We start from the raw sequence: 26,517 nt of genomic DNA on the forward strand, positions 1-26,517 counted from the left end.
CCAATGATTGTATAGAGAATTTTATCCTTGCAACTATGTTTAAGGCATCGACATTAATTTTATATATATATATATATATATATATATATATATATATATATATATATATATATATATATATATATATATATATATATATATATAAACTTAAACATTAAATTCTAAATCTTAAAAAAAACAAAATTTAAAATAATTTAACACTCACGGGTCACAAGGTATTTATGGATTAGTGTGCAGCACAATATTTCTATCTATATACACACACTAATACAATATTTATATATATATTTTTGTATTATATAAGCTATTATTAGTAATCAATCAATCCATTAATGAGATGATACATGGAATTTTGTCTTATAGTTGTATTTACAAAAATATCTATTATATATATTTAATATTAAAAATATACAAGTCTCATATTTGGTACAATATTAACTGTCATTTATTTTGGCTAGCTTTAGAATTCTTAATTATAATATAAATAGATATGCACATGATAAGGAGGAGCAAAATCTTTCATCATGGCATCATCAGTACTATGGCTGATTTGTTTCTCATTGCTCTTCTCTCTTTTGTTTTGTTCGATGGAAGGAAGAAACATTCCCTTAACTGAGGAAGAAGACTTGGAGTTAGAGAAAGAACTCCAAAGCCTAAACAAACCCCCAGTCAAAACCCTAAAGGTATCAGTCCTATTCACTTTGATAATATTCTATTTGCCATATTAATTGATGATATAGTTTTGTCGTTTTTTTATGTTTACTTCAGTCTTTCACTGGTGATCTCTTTGACTGCATCGATATGTACAAACAACCTGCATTCGATCATCCTGCTCTTAAAAATCATAAGCTACAGGTATTTAATTATATACATGATTTTTTAAATTAGCCAACAAATAGATTTACTTTTATATATATATATGTGTGTGTGTTTACAGATACGGCCAAGTTTTGAAAGGAAGAACAATGTGACTATGGATGAAAATTTTAAATCACTACTTTTAGATCCAGGCTTCAACGATACTTGTCCTCCAGGAACTGTTATCATCCGGCGAACTCGAAAAGAAGATCTAATGATGGCGAAAGAACTACCCAAATACTTCAGGAACTATGGCTCTAGATATCATGTTCTTGATTCTGCCGGCCAGAATTACGTAAGTACCAAAAACTTACAAATTAATTAAAGTAGAGTTCCAGCATGCAGTTAATTCCTTAATTAATTAAATTGAATGATAAATCCTGTTGAATTGAATTTGTGAGTGCAGTATGCGATAGTTCAGAGCCAGAAAAGTCGTTTCCATGGCTTTCAAGCAAAGATCACTACGTGGGCACTCCCAAATGTGGGGCCAAATCAAGGCTCTGCAAATCAAGTATGGATGTACGGTGACATGGATGGTCCTGATGGAAGCCTGAATGTTATTCAAACCGGATGGCACGTAAGTTGCCGTGATATATATATATATATATACATTCATATTTAATTTCTCATGTAATTCCTTTTTTCTTATTATTAATTTCAGGTTCTTCCCAGGCTATATAACGATACGTTTACTCGTTTTTTCACTTATTTTACAGTAAGTATATATATACTCTAAAAACAACTAATTAAACTACCTTTTTAATTTTAAATGTTTGAATACGTATGTAAGTACCTCACACATGATAATGTGTATATATATTCAGATCGACGATTACAAGACGGGCTGCATGAACTTAAATTGCAAAGGGTTCATACAAGTTTCAGCAACCCACGGACCTGGATTTTCCTTCGCCGGTACTGACCTTTCTACGTACGGAGGCACACAAGCATACTTCGACTTAATTTCAAATACTAAAGGTACGTACGTAGTTGTTTAATTATATATATGCTTGCATTGCATGGTATTTATATATATATATATACTGATCACCTGAATGATTGTATTAATTATATTGTAAACATATATATATATGAATTGAATGGATATATATATCATGCATGCAGGATCCTAACCTTGGTAACTGGTGGTTGTCAATGGGTGGTATAAATCTTGGATATTGGCCGAAGGAGGTTTTACCTAATTTAGAGACATCGACAGCGCTAGACTTTGGAGGTGCAGTGTATACGGCCAACAATGAGGCGTCTCCTCCCATGGGGAATGGTCATTTTCCCCAAGAAGGGATTGGTAAAGCCTGCTATTTTATGCAAACACAGTTCATAGGGGATGACCAGCGACCTTTCACTCCGGGCCCGCACTGGGGGTATCCGGACAAGAATGCAAATAGCAGATATTATCGAATTTTAATTAGCAGACCCTGTATACCGTGGTTTTTGGAATGTGGCTTATGGTGGACCCGGTGGATTGGTTCCTCAGTAGTTATACTACTGATGATTGTGCCTATCATTGATATTTATAATTATAAATCATGATCTCTTTATCGAATAAGAAATTAAGGTATTGTTAATTTATGACTTGATCTAGCAATTTATACTAATTGTAATGCATTTTTCATGGACAATTTTAATTTGTATCTCCATTTTGACTAACAATTTTCAATAGAATAATTTCATTAGAAAATAATTAAGAATATATATCATATACAAATATATATGAATTATAAAAAAAAATGAGCATAAAAAGTCCAAAGTCAGCAGATGCATGTCTGTGCCAAGCCACGCGATCGAACTTTTATCACCACTAGTGTTACATGATAAAATATAATTAAAAAGTATTTGATAATATCGAATTGGATTTTGATATTTGATCAATATGTTGGTTAGGTGTTAGTAGGTTTTGGCCGAATATTTGATAGTGGAAAGTCCAAGTAGGTCATGAGGATCAAATATTTGGCATGGATATCAAAGTATAGCTAGCATACGTACGTTGTGTCGAACACTTAGTGATCAAAAGTCCAAGAAGGAAGTTGTCAAGAAGAAAGTCCAAGTGGGTCAAGATTAATTGACCAGACAATTAGCACGAAAAGGAAAGTTCTCTAGGTTGACCGAACACTTAGTGAGCGAAAGTTCAATAAGGAAGTTGGCCCAAGTGAGTCAAGGTTGATTGAACACTTGGTGATTTGAAGCCCTGGCAGATCAAAGTTGATCATATGCTAGGCAATGGGACGTCTTTAGGTCAAGGATCTTTTTGAAAATAATATAGCAAACTTAATGTCATAACTTTTGACTCGGATATCAGAAAAAATCTTTAGTGCAAAACGAAGCTCGTTTAGAAATGTATACTCAAATCAATTCGATTGATTATGTGTATCAATCGGCCATTTGGATCAGAACTAAATCAAAAGTAAAATTGAATTGATCAGAGTAATCAACGACTGATCAAGGTAATCAGTCGACTAATGCTGTTTTTAAAGTGTATAGAAATGAATTTTGTGACAAATTGTCTGATATTTAAAAATCGACAAAATCATATAGATTTCAGAAGTAGGATTGAGTATTCAATTAAAACTACTGAACCGAACCAAATTAATCAAAATTTAATCGAATTGAATTTTTTTGAACTAATTGAACTGATCAAATTTTTAAATAAAAATTCAAAGTTTAGATTAATTCAATTTTCAACTGAATTAACCAAAATAACTAAAACTTTTAAATATTATAAAAAATTTATCAATTAGTTAGGGATTTATAAGTTTACTTACCTAGGAATTTATAAATTATTTTTTTTATGTTGATAAAATCATATTTTCTCACATATACATTATCTGTATTAAGTTTCTCCTTCATCTTTTTGTTTTCCCATTCTTCATATATACCTCAAATAATCGTAATTTGAATGTCGGCGTGCCACTTTAGGCTCTGCCTCGGCACACATTCTAATCTTTATTGGAGTGTTAAAGATATTCTTGGCGTCCTCATCATCATAAGCATAGTGCCCTCTTTGTCACCATAGTATTCAATCTCATCCCCTTTGGCAGTTACCTTCCACTGACTTGCGTACGTGCGCTTGTGCCATGCCACGATTTTAAATGGGAATAATAAATATTCATGTTTTAGCATGCATTTCAATTCTCTAGGCACACACAACATCTGAAAAGTGCATTACAATTAGTATAAATGACCACAGATCAAGTCATCAACAACACCTTTCCTTTCTTATTCGACAAATAAAGAAGGAGATGCACAATCATACGTAGTATGATAGTAGCTAGCCAGGAACCAACCCACCCGGTCCACCATAAGCAATATCCCAATCACCTCTGTATCGAGGGTCTCCTGAAATTTGATAATATTTGTCATCTGCATTCTTTGCCGGATACGCCCAGTCCAAGCCCGGAGTGAAAGGTTTCTGGTCCGTTCCTATGAACTGTGCTCGCATAAAATAGCATGCTCTACCAATCCCTTCTTGGGGAAAATGACCATTCCCCATTGGAGGAGACGCCTTATTGTTGGGCGTATACACTGAACCTCCAAGGTCTACCGCTGACGATTTGTCAAAACGAGGTAAAAGCTCCTTGGGCCAATATCCAAGATTTATACCGCCCATTGCCAACCACCAATTACCAGATTTAGGATCCTGCATCCATCCGATCCATTCATTCGATTCATTATATATATTAGTGTATAAATATATACCATGCATGCGCGCATATAATTAATTAATATATTAAACAAATAACACTACGTATGTACCTTTAGTATTTGAAAGTCGAAGTATGCTTGTTTGCCTTTGTACGTAGAAAGGTCGGTACCGGTGAAGGCAAATCCAGGTCCGTGGGTTGCTGAAACTTGTATGAACCCTTTGCAATTTAAGTTCATGCAGCCCGTCTTGTAACCGTCGATCTGAATATATATACATTATCATGCATATGTCAGGTACTTAATTAAACACTTAAAATTAAAAAGGTAGTTTAATGATATTAGTTGTTTTTAGAGTATATATATACTTACTGTAAAAAAAGTGAAAAAGCGAGTAAACGTATCGTTATATAGCCTGGGAAGAACCTGAAATTAATAATAAGAAAAAAAAATTACAAGAATGATTTTATACATATATATGAATGTATATATATATGAAGGTAATTAACTTACGTGCCATCCGGTTTGAATGACATTCTGGCTTTCATGAGGAACATCGATGTCTCCGTACATCCATATTTGATTTGCAGAGGCTTGATCCGGCCCCACATTTGGGAGTGCCCACGTAGTGAGCTTTGATTGAAACCCATGAAACCGATGGGGAGCAAGACGGTAAATACTGCTCTGCATTATCGCAAACTGTACTCACAAATTCAACAGGATTATATTATCATTCAATTTAATTAATTATTAAGGAATTAAGTACTCTACCTTAATTAATTTATGATGATACTTGTGAGTTTTTGCTACTTACATAATTTTTGCCGGAAGAATCAAGAACGTGATATTTAGAGTCATAGTTCCTGAAGTATTTGGGTAGTTCTTTCGCCATGATTAGCTCTTCTTTTCGAGTTCGCCTTATGATAACAGTTCCTGGAGGACAAGTATCGTTGAAGCCTGGATCTAAAAGTAGTGATTTAAAATTTTCATCCATAGTCACATTGTTCTTCGTTTGAAAACTTGGACGTATCTGAAGAAACACACAAATATTAAAAGTAAATCTATTTAATTTGTTGGCTAGTTTAAAAAAAAAACATGTATATAATTAAATACCTGTAGTTTATGATTTTTCAGAGCAGGATGATCAAATGCAGGCTGTTTGTACATTTCGATGCAATCAAAAAGATCCCCAGTGAAGGACTGAAGTAAACATAAAAAGGATAAAATTATCATCAATCAATATGACAAGTATAATATATATTATCAAAGTGAATAGGACTGATACCTTTAGAGTTTTGATCGGGGGTTTGTTGAGGCTTTGGAGTTCTTTCTCTAACTCCAGATCTTCTTCCTCAGTTAAGGGAATGTTTCTTCCTTCGATCGAACAGAGCAAAAAAGAGAAGAGCAATGACAAGCAAATCAGCCACACTGATAATGCCATGATGAAACGATTTTGCTCCTTCTTCTTCTTATGTGCATATATATATATATATATATATATATATATATATATATATATATATATATATATATATATAATGACAGGTGATAATATGGACTAAATACGAGACTTGTATATTTTTAATATTAAATATATATAATAGATATTTTTGTAAATACAACTGTAAAACATAATTCCATGTATCACCACATTAATTGATTGATTACTTATAATTACAGAAATATGACAAGCGATTAATAGGTTATATAATACTAATTATATATTATATATATATATATTATAATGCCAACATTGATGCCATAAACATAGTTGCAATTATATAATTATCTATACAATTATTTATTATATATTAATAGATTTATTTCTTACCCATATTAATTAATTATATTTATTCCGGCAACTTATGTATAATATTATTGACCTGCCATATATTAATCTTGTTTACTTCGAAGTGTCGCGAAAAGGAGAAAGAATAAATTGAGCCGAAATCTTTTTTTTTATTATTAAAAATTAATGGACTAATGGATTTAAAATCTGTGTGCGATATTTTTATATTATTTTATCTGTGACATTTTACTAAAGGACCCACAAAGTTCTAAAAATTTTTAAAGGTGCATCATTCATTTTTTTTCTAAAAACACACTTAATTCAAAAACAAAAACCCCCCTTCCTCCCTTTAGCTCTAAATTAAAATAAAAAACTAATTTTTTACTTAAATCAAATTGAATCGAACCAAATTAAAGAAAAAATAAATTAATTATTTTATTAAAGAGTTTTTTTTTAAAATCATTGATGATTTTTTAAAAAATCAATTTTTTAAACATCATTATGATTTTTAGATTTATTCATTTTTAAAAATTTTAGAGTTTCTAAAAAAATCATAATGATTTTTAAAAAACTCAATTTTTTAAAAAATCATTAGGATTTTTAGATTTATTCATTTGTTAAAATTTTAGAGTTTTAATAAAAAATATAAAAATGTCAATAAAAAATTATAAAAGTAAAGAACGTTAATAACGTAAAAATTATTATTATTAATTATTTTTATTTTTAAATAATTAATTATAAAAGAAAAAATATAGAACCGAGGTTGAAAGTCTCCTCAAAATGCCTCTTCAAAAGGTTTTAGATCGAGGATGATTTTCGATTATCAGTCGACTGATCTTATCCATCAGTCAATTGATATGGTCTCTGATATTGTTATTATCATTGAACGATCTCTAAACCTATTTGATTTTATATATTATTTAAATATTAGTCGATTTATATCAACCATTAAGCAACTGATGATATCAGTCGAGTCGAACAGTTGAATCAATAAGCCTCTATTCGATTTTTGATCGACATCAATCAATTGATGGAATCATCAGTCCACTGATGCCTTTAATCGAATCGAACAGTCGAATTTGACTTGCTTTTGTTCGCCGTCATAGTATTAGTCAACCAATACTATAACAAATACTGCTTACCACTACTATAGCAAATTATTATATTACGGTTATTATAGCAATACTGTAGCAAATGTAGTTTTGAGATTTTGTGACCATTAGTCGATCGATATACCCTATCAGTCGACTAATGCTCTTATTTCAATCTTACCAAGGTTGAATTCTAGTCTTGCATGGTATCCGATTGACCTCAACTTATTAGGACTTCATTTATTCAACATCCGATCAATCCTTGACCTGTCAGAATTTCACTCGTCTAGCATTCAGTCAACCTTAATCTATTGGAACTTCTTTGTTGCCTAGCATCCAATCAACCTTGACCTGTCGTGACTTTTTCGTTGTTTAACATCCGATCAACTTTAACATGTCGGAACTTCAAGGCTCAAGACAACTCCATGTTGGACTTCTGACATCGTCAAGTATCTGGTCAACCTTGACCTACTCGACGTGTCACTTCACTCACTTAGCATTCAGTCAACCGTGATTTACTGAAACTTCCTCGTTGCCTAGTATCAGGTCAATCTTGACCTATTGGGACTGCATGTCTCATGTCAACTCCATGTTGAACTTCCAACATCGTCAAGTATATCCTATCTACTTTAACTTACTCGACGTCTCACTTTACCACCTATATATTGATTAAACATCGAAATCGCAACTCGAGTCAACTTGAACTTAGTCAACTTGGTCAACCTTGACCAGGGGTTAATTTCACCAACAAAATCTACCATTAAAACATAAACATCATATCATTCAAAGGCATATAGCAACAAAATTCATAACTAACCATCACAACTGTGATAATCATAACCACTCTGAGAAAAAAAAATATAAAATATCTTAAAATGCCCTCATTTCAAGTTCTTCTTCATTTCTTCTTCAATTTTACAGTAATTCTGTTTTACCTTAACAATTAATGCTAGAATCACTTATTGATTATCAATGAGCGGTCAAACTGGCCAATTGATTTCGTAATATTCCGTTCGTTACAACAGTACCACCAATAGATTGATGGAGCCCACCAATCAATTGGTAACTTGCAGTTAAACTGACTAGTTCAACCAACCAGTTTAATCGATCAATTCAACCAACAAACCTTCTTTCTCACCTCAATCTTGAATTCTGAATTTAGGATTAGCAACCTATTATTATTTCCTGGCAATCGATTACTACTTCTATTTAACCTAGCCTTTTTAAAGCTAAACTCTCGCATAGCCTAGTATTTGATTGACCTCAATATACTATGACTTCTTTTGCTGAACATTTAGTCACTTTTGACCTGTTGAGACTTTCTATTGCCTAACATCTCGTCAACCTTGAACAGTTGGAATTCGTTATTCCTTAGTATCCAACTCCAACCTATCAGAACTTCATCTATGTGCTAAGTATCAGATCCTTTATGATTCACTTAGACTTCATCCATCTCACATAAGTGTCCGATCAACATTGACCGACTTGAACTTTGCTTCTCATGTCAAGTATCCGGTCCTTCATGATCCACTTAAATTTTTCTCTTGCTAACTCCCCATTGGACTTTCGATCATTAAGTGTTTGGTCAACCATGATTCACTTGGATTTTTCTCTTACTAGCTTCTTGTTGGACTCTTAATCATCAAGTGTCTGGTCAACCGTGACCCACTTGGATTTCCTTTCATATGGCGTGTGCCCGATCAACCGTACGTGACTTTTGTTATCTCCAATCGTTAAGTATTCGATCAACTTTGACTCACTTGGACTTTCATCTTCTTATTAGTAAGCATCATATCAACTTGACCTACTTGACTCTTTGCTCAAACACACATCATTTGCTCAATGATGTTAATCAAGTAGAGTATCTAGTGAATCTTGACATACTTGATGTTTTACTTGACCACTTAACATATTGATCAAACATCAAAATTTAATCTAAGTCAACTCGAGTTTATTTAACTTGATCAACTTTGATTAGAGATCGATTGCACCAACATAAACCTCATATCATTCTAAAATACATAGCAACAAAAACCATAATTAACCATCACAACTACGATAATCATAGCTACTCTAGAAAATAAATAAAATGGGAAAAAACTTTAAAATGCCCTCATTTCATTTCTTCTTCTCCTTTGCAACAACAAATCCTTTTATATTTATTAATTATATATGTTGCACATGTTTAATATCAAAATAATTATACCAAGTATAACAGCAATTGGTACCAAATATAAGTTAAATAGTTTGTACGAGCAATTTATGATTAAAATTACAATATTAATTTATTGGTTCAGTAAACTTAATAATTATTCAATATATATATGTAACCATTTTTAAAGAAAGACTATAGTTAATTACTTTAATATTTTATAACATATTCAAAATTATTGAATAATTATAATTAAAATTATTTAAATATTAATTTAAATTATTCTACTTTAGTAAAATTAATTTAAATTGATTAAATATTAATATTATAGGAAAAATAACAAATTGGAATTGAAAAAAAAACAATAACTTAAAATTAATTATTAAATCTACCATGAACATAAATATCATATCATTCAAAGATACACAGTAACAAAAATCATAACTAATCATCATAACTGTGAAAATCGTAACTACTCTGGAAAAAAAACAAAATGGTAAAAACCTTTAAATGCCCACATTTAGATTTCTTCCTCAACATTGCAGCAATAAATCCTTTTATATTTCTTATATATATTGTACCTGTTTAATATCAAAATCATTATACTGGGTATAATAACAACTAACACCAAATACCATTTAAATAGTTTGTGTAGATGCTTTTTGAACCAAATAATTACAGATTGATTTCTGTCTCTTCTAAAAATAAAAAATTATAATAGTAATTTTATTGGTTTAGTAAACTTAATAATTATTCAATATATGCAACCATATTTAAAGAAAGACTATAGTTAATTACTTCAATATTTTATAACATATTCAAAATTATTGAATAATTAAAATTAAAATAATTTTTATCAATAAAAATATTTAAATTATTCTACTTTAGTATAATTATTTTAAATTGTCTTAATCACTTTTTGATAACAAATAATTGTATAGAAAATATTTTTGCTATGCATACTTGGATGATATCATTGTCTTTTTTTGTTATATTTACTTTGTGCAGGGCGCACCACCAAAACCCTAAAGGTATTAGTCTTAATCACTTTGATATAATAATTTTTGCCATATTGATGATAATTGTCTTTTTTATATTTACTTTGAAAGAATTTATAAATCTTGTATGAGATCTATAAACCGAATAAGAACTTGAATAATTGAAAATACAAATAAAATCAAGATCTAGTTTCAACGGAACATGGTTTGACATATAAAAATATACAAATAATGACAAGGAACCTGATTGGAGAGTCATTGTCATTGTCCCTCAACTGCTCGATCCCTGTGGAAGAAGATAAACGGAAGCAAAAGGATAGTCTTTCAAGGGAATTAGGGTGACAACAGCGTCGTAAAACCTCCATCAATAGGGAACGAATGTAAGATGTCAGTTAAAACCCCTTAGGGACCAAATCCTATATATAGAAATCCGATCCGTTATCCACCCATAGATAATAACGGATCAAGCTAACAGGTTCTACATAATTAATCCACATATGATAATTCGAACCCCGATAAACCTTAGTTAGATCACTTAAATGAGTTCGATTCATATCCGCATATACAAATTATAATTAAGCCCACCTTAAGAGATTAAATCCAACGATCTTTCACTTGGGTTACATGTGATGTGTATATGATATACGACTATAACTTTAGTTGATATTAAATTCTACCGGTATAAAATACTCATGTAAATAATCTGGTTTATTAACTTCATCGGTATAGGACCACTCATTCAGCATAAAGATTCATTCACTCATCCCCAATATATCTTTTGAAAAGGGTGAGAAACGGTGCAAACAGTGGAGGCGATCCTGACCTCTGATCTTGTATCCAATTAGGTGGATCACGGGCAGTCAGATCGATATGATATTGTTCTTTTCACAGTTATTTTGGATATTCCACCTGTGAATATCGACAATATGCTAAATAACTCTGTCATGTGACCGAGGAGTGTCCACCCGCCTGTAGATCACCTCCGAGATCAACTTAGCGATCACCCATTAGATACGCTCAAACTGAGAATTTAGATCATCAAGTCCATCGACAAAAAGATGCATCCCTGAGAAAGAGGTCTCGATCTGGGTAGCCGCCTAAACATCAACGAGCGATTAATCCTTGAGACACTAGGGAGATTAATCTCCCACACCGAGGAGATGTCAATATGATCTCAGGTAGCTTGATAGATGGAGATTTGAATCGAGACCAAAAGACTCATGGACAAAAGCTCGAGATCTATAGGATCGGTGATAAATCTCAAGCAGAGATAGACCTCTCAATCAATTTCGGACCTCAAGATCTTGATGGGGTGGCCACTCCCCATGAAGGTGCACTAGTAATACGAGTTGGCATAGCTAACGATAATGTGGCACGAGTGTTCATAGACACTGGGAGCTTGGTCAATGTACTCTTTAAATAAGCCTTCAACCAAATGCAAGTAGACCATCAAGAGCTATGGCCTATCTTCATGGCGTTGTTCAAATTCACAAGGTATATGAGGTGGAGTTGTTGGAACAAATTAGTTTCCTGTTGTCATACTTGAAGTAGACTCGGGTCATTATATTCACAGTGATTGATGCTCCGTCTGCTTACAATGTCATCCTAAGGAGACCCACCTTAAGTTTATTTTGAGTCGTGGTCTTTAATTACTTATTACCAGAAGATTAAGTCCCTTGTGAACGATCAAGTGAGGATGATCGAATGCATTTCGAGCCTGGGCCATATATGCAAATACATATTAAGTTAGTCTATTTGTCGGCTAGTTAAAAAAATCATGTATATATCGACCTGTAGCTAGCTTATGGGTTTTCAAAGCAGGATGATCGAATGCATGTTGTTTGTTCTTTTCGATACAGTCAAAAGATCCCCACTGAAGGACTGCAGCGAAGTAAACAGATTGACAAAATTATCAACAATATGACAAATGATACTATATATCAAAGTGAATTAATAGGACTGACACCTTGATGGTTTTGACTGGAGGTTTGTTGATGCTTTGGATCTTTCTCTAACTCTAGGTCTTCTTCCTTAGTTAAAGGAAATGTTTCTTCCTTCGATTGAAAGAATATATCAAAAGAGAGAAAGAGCAATGACACTGATTCCATAATGAGACAATCTTGCTCTTTACTCTTTCTCATTGCATGTGTATCTATTTATATTATAAAAATATTAAATCCAAAATAAATGACAGACTATTATGTACTAAATATGGCACCTGTATATATTTATTATTAAATATAAAATATATATTTTTTGGAAAATACAGCTGTAATACCAAAAGTCTATATAAGTACTATACGTTATTCAAGCAATAACTTGTATAATAAGTACTACTATATAATAAAATTGATAAACTTGTATAATAACTTGTAAGATCAAATTTTATTTTGACTTATAAAAAAATAAAAATTATCAAATAAATCTAACTTCCACTAGTAACAAATTAAAATTTACGGATAAAATAAATCTGAACTATATTTATTTTGGTCTATACTTTTGAATATTTACTTGACAAACTCATACATATGCTTTCAAAATAAATTAATAATTATATTTTATTTAATAAATACAATATAGGTAAGAGTGATAACTTAATTAAAACAATATGATCAAATTTAGTCATTTAGAAGAATGAATTTAAAGAGAAAAATAGATTAAAAGAAATCCACGACACCTATTACATTTCAAATGAATATTATTTAATTAAGATTAATTAGTAATGTAGAAGTTAGCATGTAGCTACTATAACATATAATAGATAATCGCTAATTTTTACAATAATATCATTATCTTATTTTGATTTTGTTTATTGGAAAGTGAAAATTTGAATTAAATAAAACTTCAAGGAGGAAAATAAATGATAAGGACTTCATCATATTTATTACATTTTAAATGAATATGTAGAAGTTAACAAGTAATTAGTTGTAAGTAGAAATTAACAAATAATTATTACAAAGTGTTGTAATTGACTACGGTTCAAACCTTTAAATCCAGTTCAAAATTTAAATCTGATTCAGAAACATGGAAAATTTGAACCAACAAGTATTGCGAATAGTTCAGTTAAATAAATAGGGTGTGGTGTCAATTTGATTTTAATCGAAAAACAGACGTCCACCTCACTATTTTGTTATTTTGTAATTGATGGATATTTTTTAATTTTTTTTTTCTCTTAAATACTTAATAAATTGAACATCCATAATTATTTATTATTTATTAGAAAATAATAAGACGGATATTGATTTAAAATCGGATTATTTTTCTTTATTATTTTATCCGTCCAAAATCAGACGGAACATTAATGGCACAAGCGCAAGGCGAGCGACGAAGCCGCGCGCGAACTCACGGCAATGAGGCCGGGAACTGACAGAAACAACAACAACGCAGCCGCAAACTTACGGAGACGAGGCGGCGAAGGAACGTAACGTAACTCACGGCCTCGCGGGGAAATCGGTTTTCTTTCTATTTTTTTTCTTTTTCCTTTTTCAGTTGCATGCCTGCCCAATCCTATCAGACTTTTGTCGTAATAGTCACGGCCTCGATCGTCGGCTTTATTTGCCGCGCGTTCCCTCATCATTCTTCTTCACACACTCGCCTGTTCCTTCATCATCCTTCTCCACCGTGCGTCTTTCTGTTCTTTTCGTGCTGCAAAGGTACGTAAATTTTCCCTTTTTCTTTTTTTTGCTCCGATCGACTAACTACATATTCAGCCAACTTGGTTCTCTTAATTCGTGGCCATACGTGAATTTGCTGCGTCCCCGCGAACTCGCGCGTGGAGACGCCACGAGTGTGCAGCAGTCTCGCCAAGAGTTCACGGTCTAACCGTGGCGTAACCGTTCCGTAAGTTCACAGCCTCACCGCGGCGTCTCCGGCCGGGAGTTCACGACCTGATAATCGTGGCTTCTCCGCGAGTTCATGGCCTTGCTCGGCGTCGCCGCCGCGAGTTCACAGCCACGCGCTGCATCATTGTGAGTTCGCCGTCTTGCCACGGCGTCGCTGTGAACTGCAGCCTCGCAATGATGATCGCGAACTCGTGGCGACGCCGCGCTCCAAACCTGTGGCGATGCACTTGTAGCCTCCGCGCGTGTTCTCGATTAATTAAAATATTTTAGTCCATTTATTACTATTATTATTATTATTATTATTATTTTAATAAATAATTCTTAATATTTTAATCAATTTTATATTTATTATTTTTTTTACAGGATGGATAATGACCAGGCTGCTGCTACCGGATTCACTGCTGCTACCGGATTCACACACCCACGTCCGAACGCACCAGTGTACACGCATTTGGTAGCAATTTTTGTTTTACTTGGTTTAATGGCTTTGCTGATGATCTTGGGCATCATCTACGAGGTGTGCAAAAGGAAGAATATTAACGTTGAAGAGGAAAATGGAGAAGAAAGCCATGCATGATTAGTTATGTTTTTTTTTTCTTTTCTGCAGTTGGATGATCAATGTATTTATATTTATGTTTTACTAGTATATTTAATGTTTAATTTTAGTTGATTATGTGTTTTTCTATATCAATTTTACTTTGTTTTTTGTTGTTACAATAATATTAATATTTAATAAGTTAAACTAATTTTTACTAACTTTCAATCATTAAGATTAATATTAAAATAATTTTAATTAATATTAGAATAATATTAATATTACGATATAGCCGTTAAACGATCGACAAACTAAATCTTCAAACACAGCAATTAAAAACAATATAATACCAACAAGCTAGCTAACCAGTTCACGATGAAACAACACTTCAGTGCAGTGCAAACAATAGCTTGACCCTCCCAACATGTACACCAACTTCAAGGTCAAGATGCCTCCCATGATAAAGTAGTTGTCAGACTGCTGGAGTGTTGTAGATATTCCCAGTGTCCTCATCATCATCAGCTCGACATCCTCTTATTCACCAAAGTTTTCAATCTCACTCCCTTTAGTAGTTGTCTTCCGCTGACTCACCAAATCCCAATTTTAGACAGAAATAAGTTAACGTCATCTGTGGGAAATCCGACTCCAGTGAGACGTTGAGATGGTAGAATTTGAAGACTTATCGAGGGTACCAGTACCTTTGTGAGAGATGTAGTTCGTGATGAGATTATGACCAGACTAGAGAAGAGTTTCAAATATAATTGTTTGATTAAACAACACAACAAATGTTACAAAGTTCTCCTCTTGCGAATCCTACTCCTAAGAAGAGGCCCAACGCCTCAATCGAAGTACCACACATTCCTTATCTAAAGTTGATGATTCTGGTTGGCCCACTCCCTGATTTCGACAGGCCGCAGAGCAGAGTTGCAATCCCACTCGAGGAATACTCGTATGGTCAATGACAAGTGATGAGACCCCTCGGCCAAACCAACGTAAAGGTAAAGAACCTTTATGTGTTGTTGAGAAGCAAGTATCGGTCACACCTTTCTCGACCACATTTGGATGATGAACTACCTTGCAATTTTTAAGCGCCTAGCTTGGGGAATATAACGGGTCAATTGACCCTGAAGCTCACGTGAGTCGATTCGATCACGTTGCTCTATTACACTGATATACAAAGGGCGTTAAGTGTAGAGTCTTTCTAACAACTATCTCCGGCCTTGCTCAACGGTGGTTCGACTGACTATCACCCCTCATCCATCTAGACCTTTATTGACTTCAAGATCGCATTCCTACATCACTTTGCTAGCGGTAAGCAGTATTGCAAAACGTCTATCAATCTGTTTGCCTTAAAACAGACACCCAAAGAAAGTCTGAGAAAATATATATAATAGTTTAATAAAGTGGGCATGGATGTCCCCTTGGCCACCTCTGAGGTACTCATAAACATTTTTTCTCAAGGCCTACAAAAGGGTGGCCTCTTCCAATCCCTTCTCCCGATGAGTTTCGATAACCTTTTGGACCGAGGAACGAAGTACATCAACGTGAAAGAAGCTCAAATCGCAAGAAAGAAGGAGGTTGTGATACCAACCCCAACATTGGCTTGACTGGAATGCAAGGCTCGACCATTGCCCATTTAACACAAAGATTCGTTCATTCATCCCCAATATGTCCCAATATTGATAGGGGTGAGAACGGTGCAAGAAGTGGAAGCGATCTTGACCTCTGATCTTGTATTCAATTGGGCGGATCACGGGCAGTTGCATCGATCGATATTGTTCTTTTCATAGTTCTTTTGGGCATTCCACTTGCGAATGTCGACAATATGCTAGAGAACTCCATCATGTGATTGACCCGCCCATAGGTCACCTCTGAGACCAACTTGGCAATCACCTGTTAGATACACTCGGGCTAACAATTCAAATCACCAAGTCCATCAATGGAGAAACGCCGACGATGTGATATAAATTACAATAGATCACTGAGAGGGAGCTGCAAATTTAGCCGACGATGTGACGAAGGAACTCACGTCCTCGCCGTGAACGAACTTATCGGTTTTCTTTCTATTTTTTCCTTTTCCCTTTTTAGATTGGCTGTCCGAGTAAAGTAATAATGTCAGCTGGTTGTAATTCCTTACAAAGTAACAATCTAACAAATCACATCTCAATTAAATGAGTTGAAGTATGTTAAATGATGATCTATTGTGTTTGAAAGAATTTTATGAATTTTTTTATTTTTTAAAAACTGAATACATACTTTGATTAAATATAAAAAATATTTATTCTTTATCACTTTTTTAAAAATTACAATTGATCATTATGAAAAGAACATTAATATCAGCTTGTGTATAAATAATACTAATGATTTTTCTGTGTATTATTTATTAATCACATAGATGGGGGCGCAAACTCCATCAATCGTGAATTTGTGGCCTTGTCGCCAAGGAAGTCATCGGATCCTCCTTCTCCACCATCTTTAATCTTCTCTTCAGTCTATTTATAATTGATTAAATAAATTCTCTTCAATCGTCTCTCAAACTCTCATAATCCTTCTCCGTCGTCTTTAGTCTTTCTGTTCTGTTCTCTATCTCGTTCACTTTCGTAAAGGTAAGTAATCTTTCTCCGTCGTCTTTAATTTTTCTGTTTCCTTCGCTGCGCAGAGGTGTTGAATACTCTTAGCATCTGAAGTAACTTTCAGCTTCTTCAGTAATATTGTTGACATTGCACATACAAAGGCTGCCTTTTGGATCCTATAATTTGTTCGAGATGTAAGTTTTTTTCAGTGTCAGTACGTACACTACAAAAATAATCATATTTAGCCGCTGAATTTTTTATCATTAATCGATCATTAAATTCGATTAACGACCGATTAACGATTGAAAAAATCATAAAAAATTTTATTATAATTCGATTTAACGATCAATTTTAATTCGGTCGCTAAATTTAGTGACCGATTTTAATTCGATCGCTAAATTTAGCGACTAATTTTGGATTCGGTCATTAAAATTAACAATCAAAATCAGATTCGGTCGTTAAATTTAGCGATCGATTTTTAATTCGGTTGTTAATTAGCGACCGAATGCTAAAGGAGTCGCTAAAAGGGTTGCAAATTAGTGACTAATTTTCACATTCCGTCGTTAATATTAATGACCGATTGTAATCAGTCGCTAAAATTAACAATGGAATTTGAAAATTGATCGCTAAATTTAACAACCGATTAATTATGAATTCGACCGCTAACACTGACGTTAATATTTTAAAAAATTTATCAACCTCCTTGGATTATATTTACATACAATCAATATCAAAGCTCTTTCTCATATGATTTATATTTACGATCCAGATTTAAAATAATATCTATGTATTATTTATTAATCACAAAGACGGGAGGGGCGCAAACTCCATCAATCGAAGGAAGTCACGAGATCAATCCTTCTCCGCCATCTTTAATCTTCTCTTCAGTCTATTTATAATTGATTAAATGATTTCTCTTCAATCGTCTCAACTCTCATAATCCTTCTCCGCTGTCTTTAGTCTTTCTATATCGTTCTCTATCTCGTTCACTTCGCAAAGCTAAGTCATCTTTCTCCGCCGTCTTTAATTTTTCTGTTCTGTTCTCTGTTTCCTTCGCTGCGCATAGGTGTTGAATACTCTTAGCATCTGAAGTAACTTTCAGATTCTTCAGTAATATTGTTGAGATTGCACATACAAAGGCTTGCCTTTTGGATCCTATAATTTGTTGGAGATGTAAGTTTTGTTCAATGTCAGTACGTACATTACAAAAATAATCATATTTAGCCACTGAATTTTTGATCGTTAATCGATCATTAAATCCGATTAACGACCGATTAATAATTGAAAAAAAAGAATCATAAAAAATTTTGTTGTAATTCGATTTAGCGATCGATTTTAATTCGATCGCTAAATTTAGCGACTTATTTTAGATTTGGTCGTTAAAATTAGCAATCAAAATCAGATTTGGTCGTTAAATTTAGCGATTGATTTTTAATTCGATCGTTAATTAGCAACCGAATGTTAAAGTAGTCGCTGAAAGGATTGAAAATTAGCGATCGATTTTCACATTCTGTCGTTAATATTAACAACCAATTGTGATCAGTCTTTAAAATTAACAATGAAATTTGAAAATAAATTGCTAAATTTAACAACCGATTGTGAATTCGGCTACTAACACCGTCGTTAATATTTTAAAAAATTTATCAACCTCCTTTGATTATATTTACATGCAATCAATATCAAAGCTCTTTCTCATATGATATATATTTACGATCCATATTTAAAATAATATCTATGTATTATTTATTAATCACAGAGACGGAGGGCGCAAACTCCATCAATCATGAATTCGCGGCCTTGCCGCCAAGGAAGTCACGAGATCGATTCTTCTCCGCCATCTTTAATCTTCTCTTCAGTCTATTTATAATTGATTAAATGAATTCTCTTCAATCGTCTCTCAAACTCTCATAATCCTTCCCCGCTACCTTTAGTCTTTTTGTTCTATTCTCTATCTCGTTCACTTCGGAAAGCTAAGTCATCTTTCTCCGCGGTCTTTAATTTTTTTGTTTTGTTCTCTGCTTCCTTCGTTGCGCAGAGGTGTTGAATATTCTTAGCATCTGAAGTAACTTTCAGCTTCTTTAGTAATATTGTTACAAAGGCTTGCCATTTGGATCCTATAGTTTGTTCGAGATGTAAGTTTTGTTCAGGGTCAGTACGCACACTACAAAAATAATCATATTTAGCCACTGAATTTTTTATCGTTAATCGATTTTCCGATTAACAACCGATTAACGATTGAAAAAAAAATCATAAAAATTTTGTCATAATTCAATTTAGCATCTGATTTTAATTTGATCACTAAATTTAACGACCAATTTTAATTCAATCGCTAAATTTAGCAAATGATTTTGGATCCAATCGTTAAAATTAGCAATCAATATCAGGTTCGATCGCTAAATTTAGCGATCAATTTTTAATTTGGTCATTAATTAGCGATCGAATGTTAAAGGAGTCGCTGAAAGGGTTGCAAATTAGCGACCAATTTTCATATTCCGTCGTTAATATTAACGATCGATTGTGATCAATTGCTAAAATTAACAATAAAATTTGAAAATCAGTCGCTAAATTAAACAACCGATTGTGAATTCGGTCGCTAACGCCGTTGTTAATATTTAAAAAAAGTTATCAACCTCTTTGGATTATATTTACATACAATCAATATCAAAGTTCTTTGCACATTCTTGAGCAATAATTATTCTGTCAAAGTATAGTATACGTTGTGTATATATGATTGTCATAGAGAATTAAGTTTCTGTCAATTACTTCTCTATTATTAATAAAATGCCACACGCATGAAGAACAAATTGCATTCAATTCATTCTTTTTCATATATAATTAAGATATATAATGGTAAAAATAGGACTGGTCCTAGTTATATATTATATTGTTCATCAAATATTTGTACAAAAGCTAGCTTGATTTGTTGTCATGTGCATTGACCATGAAATTAAATCTAGTGCAGAATTATATTGAATTGCTCAGTTGAACATTACGAGCAGAGGTAGCTGAACTGATTTTGTCATCCATCTATTCTAATCAACAAGTGATTCCATATATGTCATAAAGAAATAGGATTTTCGTACATAAACTATTTTTTAAATGTTAATTTATAACTATTATTCAAAGTTTAGTTAATTTCACACGCTATAAAATTATTATATTATTTTATATTTACGTTGATGTACTATCAATTTATAACTATATAAATTGTCACCCATATCTATCATATGAACTCTCATTAATTATGTTGATGTACGTCATATAATACGAATATAAAATATAGCTTGGGGATGTATAGCAATATAACTCCTTGAAATATTCAAGTCCAAAATGCAAATATCATATTTACTCTAGATGGAAGATATAATAGAATAAAATTAATGTGTCAAATTAACTTCTCTTTCTCTTATGCAACTGTTTTTTTTAATAGCATGAGTTGTAAAATGATGGATGATCTAATTTAAACAAGCATGGCATGTGCATATGTATAAGCCTATGAACTCCTCAATAATTGAATTTCAAAATGGCTACATGTCAAGCAATGCTTCTCAAAACAGAAATCCTCAATAATTGACGTGTCATGCACCATTATCCATGGATTGAAATGATTTTCTAATGTTAAATAAAAAATTGACTTTCTAATGATTTTAATCCCAGGACACACTTAAACAAAAGATGAAATCCGTCCAACTCAACGGTCACCACATAGTCGGCCTCACGACCATATGTAGATTGTATGTAAATATAATAAGGGGTGTTGATGAAAATTTTAAAATATTAACGACGAAGTTAGCGATCGATATTCACATTTCGTCGTTAATTTTAATAATCGAATTCAAAATTGGTCGTTAATATTAACGACGGAATGCAAGTCGATCACTAATAAACGACCCTTTTAGCGACCAAATTGCATTCGATTCATTCTGGTTCATATATAATTAAGATATATAATGGTAAAAATAGGACTAGTCCTAGTTATATATTATATTGTTCATCAAATATTTGTACAAAAGCTAGCTTGATTTGTTGCCACGTGCATTGACCATGAAACTAAAATCTAGCGCAGAATTATATTGAATTGCTCAGTTGAACATTATGAGCAGCGGTAGTTGTACTGATTTTGTGTTCCATCTATTCTAATCAACAAGTGATTCCATATATGTCATAAAAAAATAGGATTTACATACATAAACTATTTTTTTTAATGTTAATTTATAACTATTATTCAAAGTTTAGTTAATTTCACACGCTATAAAATTATTATATTATTTTATATTTACGTTGATGTACTATCAATTTATAACTATATAAATTGTCACCCATATCTATCATATGAACTCTCATTAATTATGTTGATGTACGTCATATAATACGAATACTAAAATATAGCTTGGGGATGTGTAGCAATATAACTCCTTGAAATATTCAAGTCCAAAATGCAAATATCATATTTACTCTAGATGGAAGATATAATAGAATAAAATTAATGTGTCAAATTAACTTCTCTTTCTCTTATGCAACTGTTTTTTTAATAGCATGAGTTGTAAAATGATGGATGATCTAATTTAAACAAGCATGACATGTGCATATGTATAAGCCTATGAACTCCCCAATAATTGAATTTCAAAATGGCTACATGTCAAGCAATGCTTCTCAAAATAGAAATCCTCAATAATTGACGTTTCATGCACCATTATCCATGGATTGAAATGATTTTCTAATGTTAAATAAAAAATTGACTTTCTAATGATTTTAATCCCAGGACACACTTCAACAAAAGATGAAATCCGTCACCTCAACGGTCCCACATAGTCGGCCTCACGACCATATGTAGATTGTATGTAAATATAATAAGGGGTGTTGATGAAAATTTTAAAATATTAACGACGGAGTTAGCGATCGAATTCAAAATCGATCGATAAATTTAGCGACCGATATTCACATTTCGTCGTTAATTTTAATAATCGAATTCAAAATTGGTCGTTAATATTAACGACGAAATGCAAGTCGATCACTAATAAATGACCCTTTTAGCGACCGAATTAAAATTGATCGTTAATTAGCAACCTTTGTAGATACTGAATCCAAATTCAGTCGTTAATATTAGCGATCGAATTTAAATCAGTCACTAAAATTAACGATCGATTTTTAATTCAGTCGCTAAAATTAACAACCGAATTTAGATTCGATAGCGATAGAATATAATTGCAATTGTTAAATTTAGCGGCCAAATTAAAAATCAATCGTTAATTTTAGCAACCAAATTTAGATTCGGTCGTTAAAAGTAACTAGCGAATTAAAATTCGGTTGCTAATTAGTAATCGAAATCGACATCAATTACTAAATCACGAAATTTTTTATTATTAATCGGGTTTATCGACCGATTAGCTATCAAAATTTTGATCGTTTAATATGATTATTTTTGTATTGTAGCACATAATTGAATTGCTCAGTTGAATATATTATGCATGGGTAGCTGAACTATCTCGTCTAAAACTGTCTATATTCAACAAATGATTCCATATAGGTCTAGGATGATAAAAGCTTGTTCTTTTTCCTTCTTTTATAATTTGTTTTTTGTTTTTTCCCACCCTTGCACTGAAAACACAAAATTAAGAAATCGATTATGTTCTTCAAAAGAATTTTGTAAGGGGAGGGGGTTCATGAATTTTGAGTAAATTAAAATAATAGACAATCTAGTTTGAAACAGCGTGGCATGTATGCATGTAAACCTATAAACTCCTCAATAATTGAATTTCACAATGGCTACATGTCATGCAATTAATGCTTCTCATAACACGAAACCTATAGATGGACTCTATATGGGAACTTTTTTTTTTCTTTCAAAAAGATCTCTTTTCAATCATCTAGTCGAAATTTAATTTTGACCATGGATGATTATTTAAAGGTCATTATCAATTGCCAAGATTAAATTATAACTGAATTACTAGTTTAATGAGCATATTCTGATCCATAGAAAATTATAAATCAGAGATTGGATTGAAATGATTTTCTAATGTTAAAATGATTTTAATCCCAGGACACACTTCAGAAAAGATGAAATCCGTCACCTCAATGGTTCCACACAGTCAGTTTGGCGACCATCTGTGGATTGTATGTAAATATAATAAAGGGATGTTGATGAAAATTTTAAAATATTAACGATGGAGTTAGCGATCGAATTCAAAATCGATCATTAAATTTAGCGATCGATATTCACATTTCGTCATTATTTTTAATAATCGAATTCAAAATTGATCGTTAATATTAACGACGGAATGCAAGTCGATCACTAATAAGCCACTCTTTTAGCGACCGAAATAAAATTGATCGTTAATTAGCAACCTTTGTAGATACTGAATCCAAATTCGGTCGTTAATATTAGCGATCGAATTCAAATCGGTCACTAAAATTAACGATCGATTTTTAATTCAGTCACTAAAATTAACAACCAAATTTGGATTCAGTAGCGACCGAATATAATTGCGGTCGTTAAATTTAGCGGCCAAATTAAAAAACAATCGTTAATTTTAGCAATCAAATTTAGATTCGGTCACTAAAAGTAACTAGCGAATTAAAATTCGGTTGCTAATTAGCAACCAAAATTGAAATCGATCGCTAAATCATGATATTTTTTTTGTTTTTTTATTATTAATCGGGTTTATCGACCGATTAGCTATCAAAATTTTGCTCATTAAATATGATTATTTTTTGTACTGTAGCACATAATTGAATTGCTCAGTTGAATATATTATGCATGGGTAGCTGAACAATCTCGTCTAAAACTGTCTATATTCAACAAATGATTCCATATAGGTCTAGGATGATAAAAGCTTGTTCTTTTTCCTTCTTCTATAATTTGTTTTTTGTTTTTCCAACCCTTGCACTGAAAACACAAAATTAACAATTCGATTATGTTCTTCAAAAGAATTTTGTAAGGGGAGGGGGTTCATGAATTTTGAGTAAAGTAAAATAATAGACAATCTAGTTTGAACCAGCGTGGCATGTGCATGTATAAACCTATAAACTCCTCAGTAATTGAATTTCACAGTGGCTACATGTCATGCAATTAATGCTTCTCATAACATGAAACCAATAGATGGACTATATATGGGAACTTTTTTTTTCTTTCAAAAATATCTCTTTTCAATCATCTAGTCGAAATTTAAATTTTACCATGGGTGATTATATAAAGGTCATTATCAATAGCCAAGATTAAATTATAACTGAATTACTAGTTTAATGAGCATATTCTGATCCATAGAAAATTGTAAATCAGAGATTGGATTGAAATGATTTTCTAATGTTAAATAAAAAATTAACTTTTCTAATGATTTTAATCCTAAGACACACTTCAGCAAAGTATGAAATCCGTCACCTCAGCAGTCCCACACAGTTAACCCCACAACCATCTGTGGATTTTATGTAAATATAATAAAGGGATGTTGATGAAAATTTTAAAATATTAACGACGGAGTTAGCGATCGAATTCAAAATCGATCGTTAAATTTAGCGACCGATATTCACATTTCGTCATTAAGTTTAATAATTGAATTCAAAATCGATCGTTAATATTAACGACGGAATGCAAGTCGATCACTAATAAGCCACCTTTTAGCGACCGAATTAAAATTGATCGTTAATTAGCAACCTTTGTAGATACTGAATCCAAATTCGGTCGTTAATATTAGTGATCGAATTCAAATCGGTCACTAAAATTAACAATCGATTTTTAATTCAGTTGCTAAAATTAACAACTGAATTTGGATTCGGTAGCGACCGAATATAATTGCGGTCGTTAAATTTAGCGGCCAAATTAAAAATCAATCGTTAATTTTAGCAACCAAATTTAGATTCGATAACTAAAAGTAACTAGCGAATTAAAATTTGGTTGCTAATTAGCAATCCAAATTGAAATCGATCGCTAAATTATGAAAATTTTTTATTATTAATCGGGTTTATCGACCGATTAACTATCAAAATTTTGATCGTTAAATATGATTATTTTTATACTGTAGCACATAATTGAATTGCTCAGTTGAATATATGGGTAGCTGAACTATCTCGTCTAAAACTGTCTATATTCAACAAATGATTCCATATATGTCTAGGATGATAAAAATTTGTTCTTTTTCCTTCTTCTATAATTTTTTTTTTGTTTTTTTCCCACGTACTACTGAAAACACAAAATTAACAAATCGATTATGTTCTTCAAAAGAGTTTTGTAAGGGGAGGGGGTTCATGAATTTTGAGTAATAATATATTTCATATGCAATTGTTTGAACTGAGCAGTCAAATAATAGACAATCTAGTTTGAACCAGCGTGGCATGTGCATGTATAAACCTATAAACTCCTCAATAATTGAATTTCACAATGGCTACATGTCATGCAATTAATGCTTCTCATAACACGAAACCTATAGATGAACTCTATATGGGAACTTTTTTTCTTTCAAAAAGATCTCTTTTCAATCATCTAGTCGAAATTTAATTTTGACCATGGATGATTATTTAAAGGTCATTATCAATAGCCAAGATTAAATTATAACTGAATTACTAGTTTAATGAGCATATTCTGATCCATAAGATGTAAATCAGAGATTGGAGTGAAATGATTTTCTAATGTTAAATAAAAAATTGACCTTCTAATGATTTTAATCCCAGGTCACACTTCAGCAAAAGATGAAATCCGCCATCTCAGCGGCCCTACACGGTCGCCACCACGACCATCTATGGATTGTATGTAAATATAATAACGGAATGTTGATGAAAATTTTAAAATATTAATGATCAAGTTAGCGACCGAATTCAAAATCAATCGGTAAATTTAGCGATCGATATTCACATTTCATTGTTAATTTTAATGATCTAATTCAAAATCGGTCATTAATATTAATGACGGAATGCAAGTCGATCACTAATAAGCGACCCTTTTAGCGATCAAATTAAAATTGGTCGTTAATTAGCAACCTTTGTAGAGATTGAATCATCAATCTCGAATGAAAGGCTGTCTAGGCAACTA

The 26,517-nt window shown here is 32.3% G+C and overlaps 2 protein-coding genes across 2 annotated transcripts in view; one reads left to right on the top strand and one right to left on the bottom strand.

The window, feature by feature from the left end:
• The first annotated feature begins 587 nt into the window (after nt 1-587).
• On the top strand, nt 588-2,356 carry LOC141837488 (protein neprosin-like). Its single transcript, XM_074724875.1, has 7 exons — nt 588-683; nt 769-855; nt 938-1,153; nt 1,265-1,435; nt 1,520-1,573; nt 1,683-1,836; nt 2,292-2,356. Exons 1-7 carry the CDS (start codon nt 588-590, stop codon nt 2,354-2,356), a joined length of 843 nt encoding a protein of 280 aa, XP_074580976.1.
• A 1,788-nt stretch (nt 2,357-4,144) lies between these two features.
• Nucleotides 4,145-26,517, bottom strand: part of LOC141837489 (protein neprosin-like) — a 25,466-nt gene continuing 3,093 nt past the window's right edge. The window contains exons 2-8 of the mRNA XM_074724876.1: nt 5,801-5,889; nt 5,629-5,715; nt 5,330-5,545; nt 5,029-5,214; nt 4,888-4,941; nt 4,630-4,779; nt 4,145-4,513 (exon numbers count right to left, since the gene is read on the bottom strand). Coding sequence (XP_074580977.1) covers nt 4,145-4,513; nt 4,630-4,779; nt 4,888-4,941; nt 5,029-5,214; nt 5,330-5,545; nt 5,629-5,715; nt 5,801-5,889 — 1,151 coding nt within the window. The remainder of the gene's footprint in view (nt 4,514-4,629; nt 4,780-4,887; nt 4,942-5,028; nt 5,215-5,329; nt 5,546-5,628; nt 5,716-5,800; nt 5,890-26,517) is intronic.

This window comes from Curcuma longa, chromosome 11 (assembly GCF_044706935.1).
Source record: "Curcuma longa cultivar G26 ecotype Majalengka, Jawa Barat chromosome 11, ITB_CL_G26_1.1, whole genome shotgun sequence".
Lineage (NCBI taxonomy): Eukaryota > Viridiplantae > Streptophyta > Magnoliopsida > Zingiberales > Zingiberaceae > Curcuma > Curcuma longa.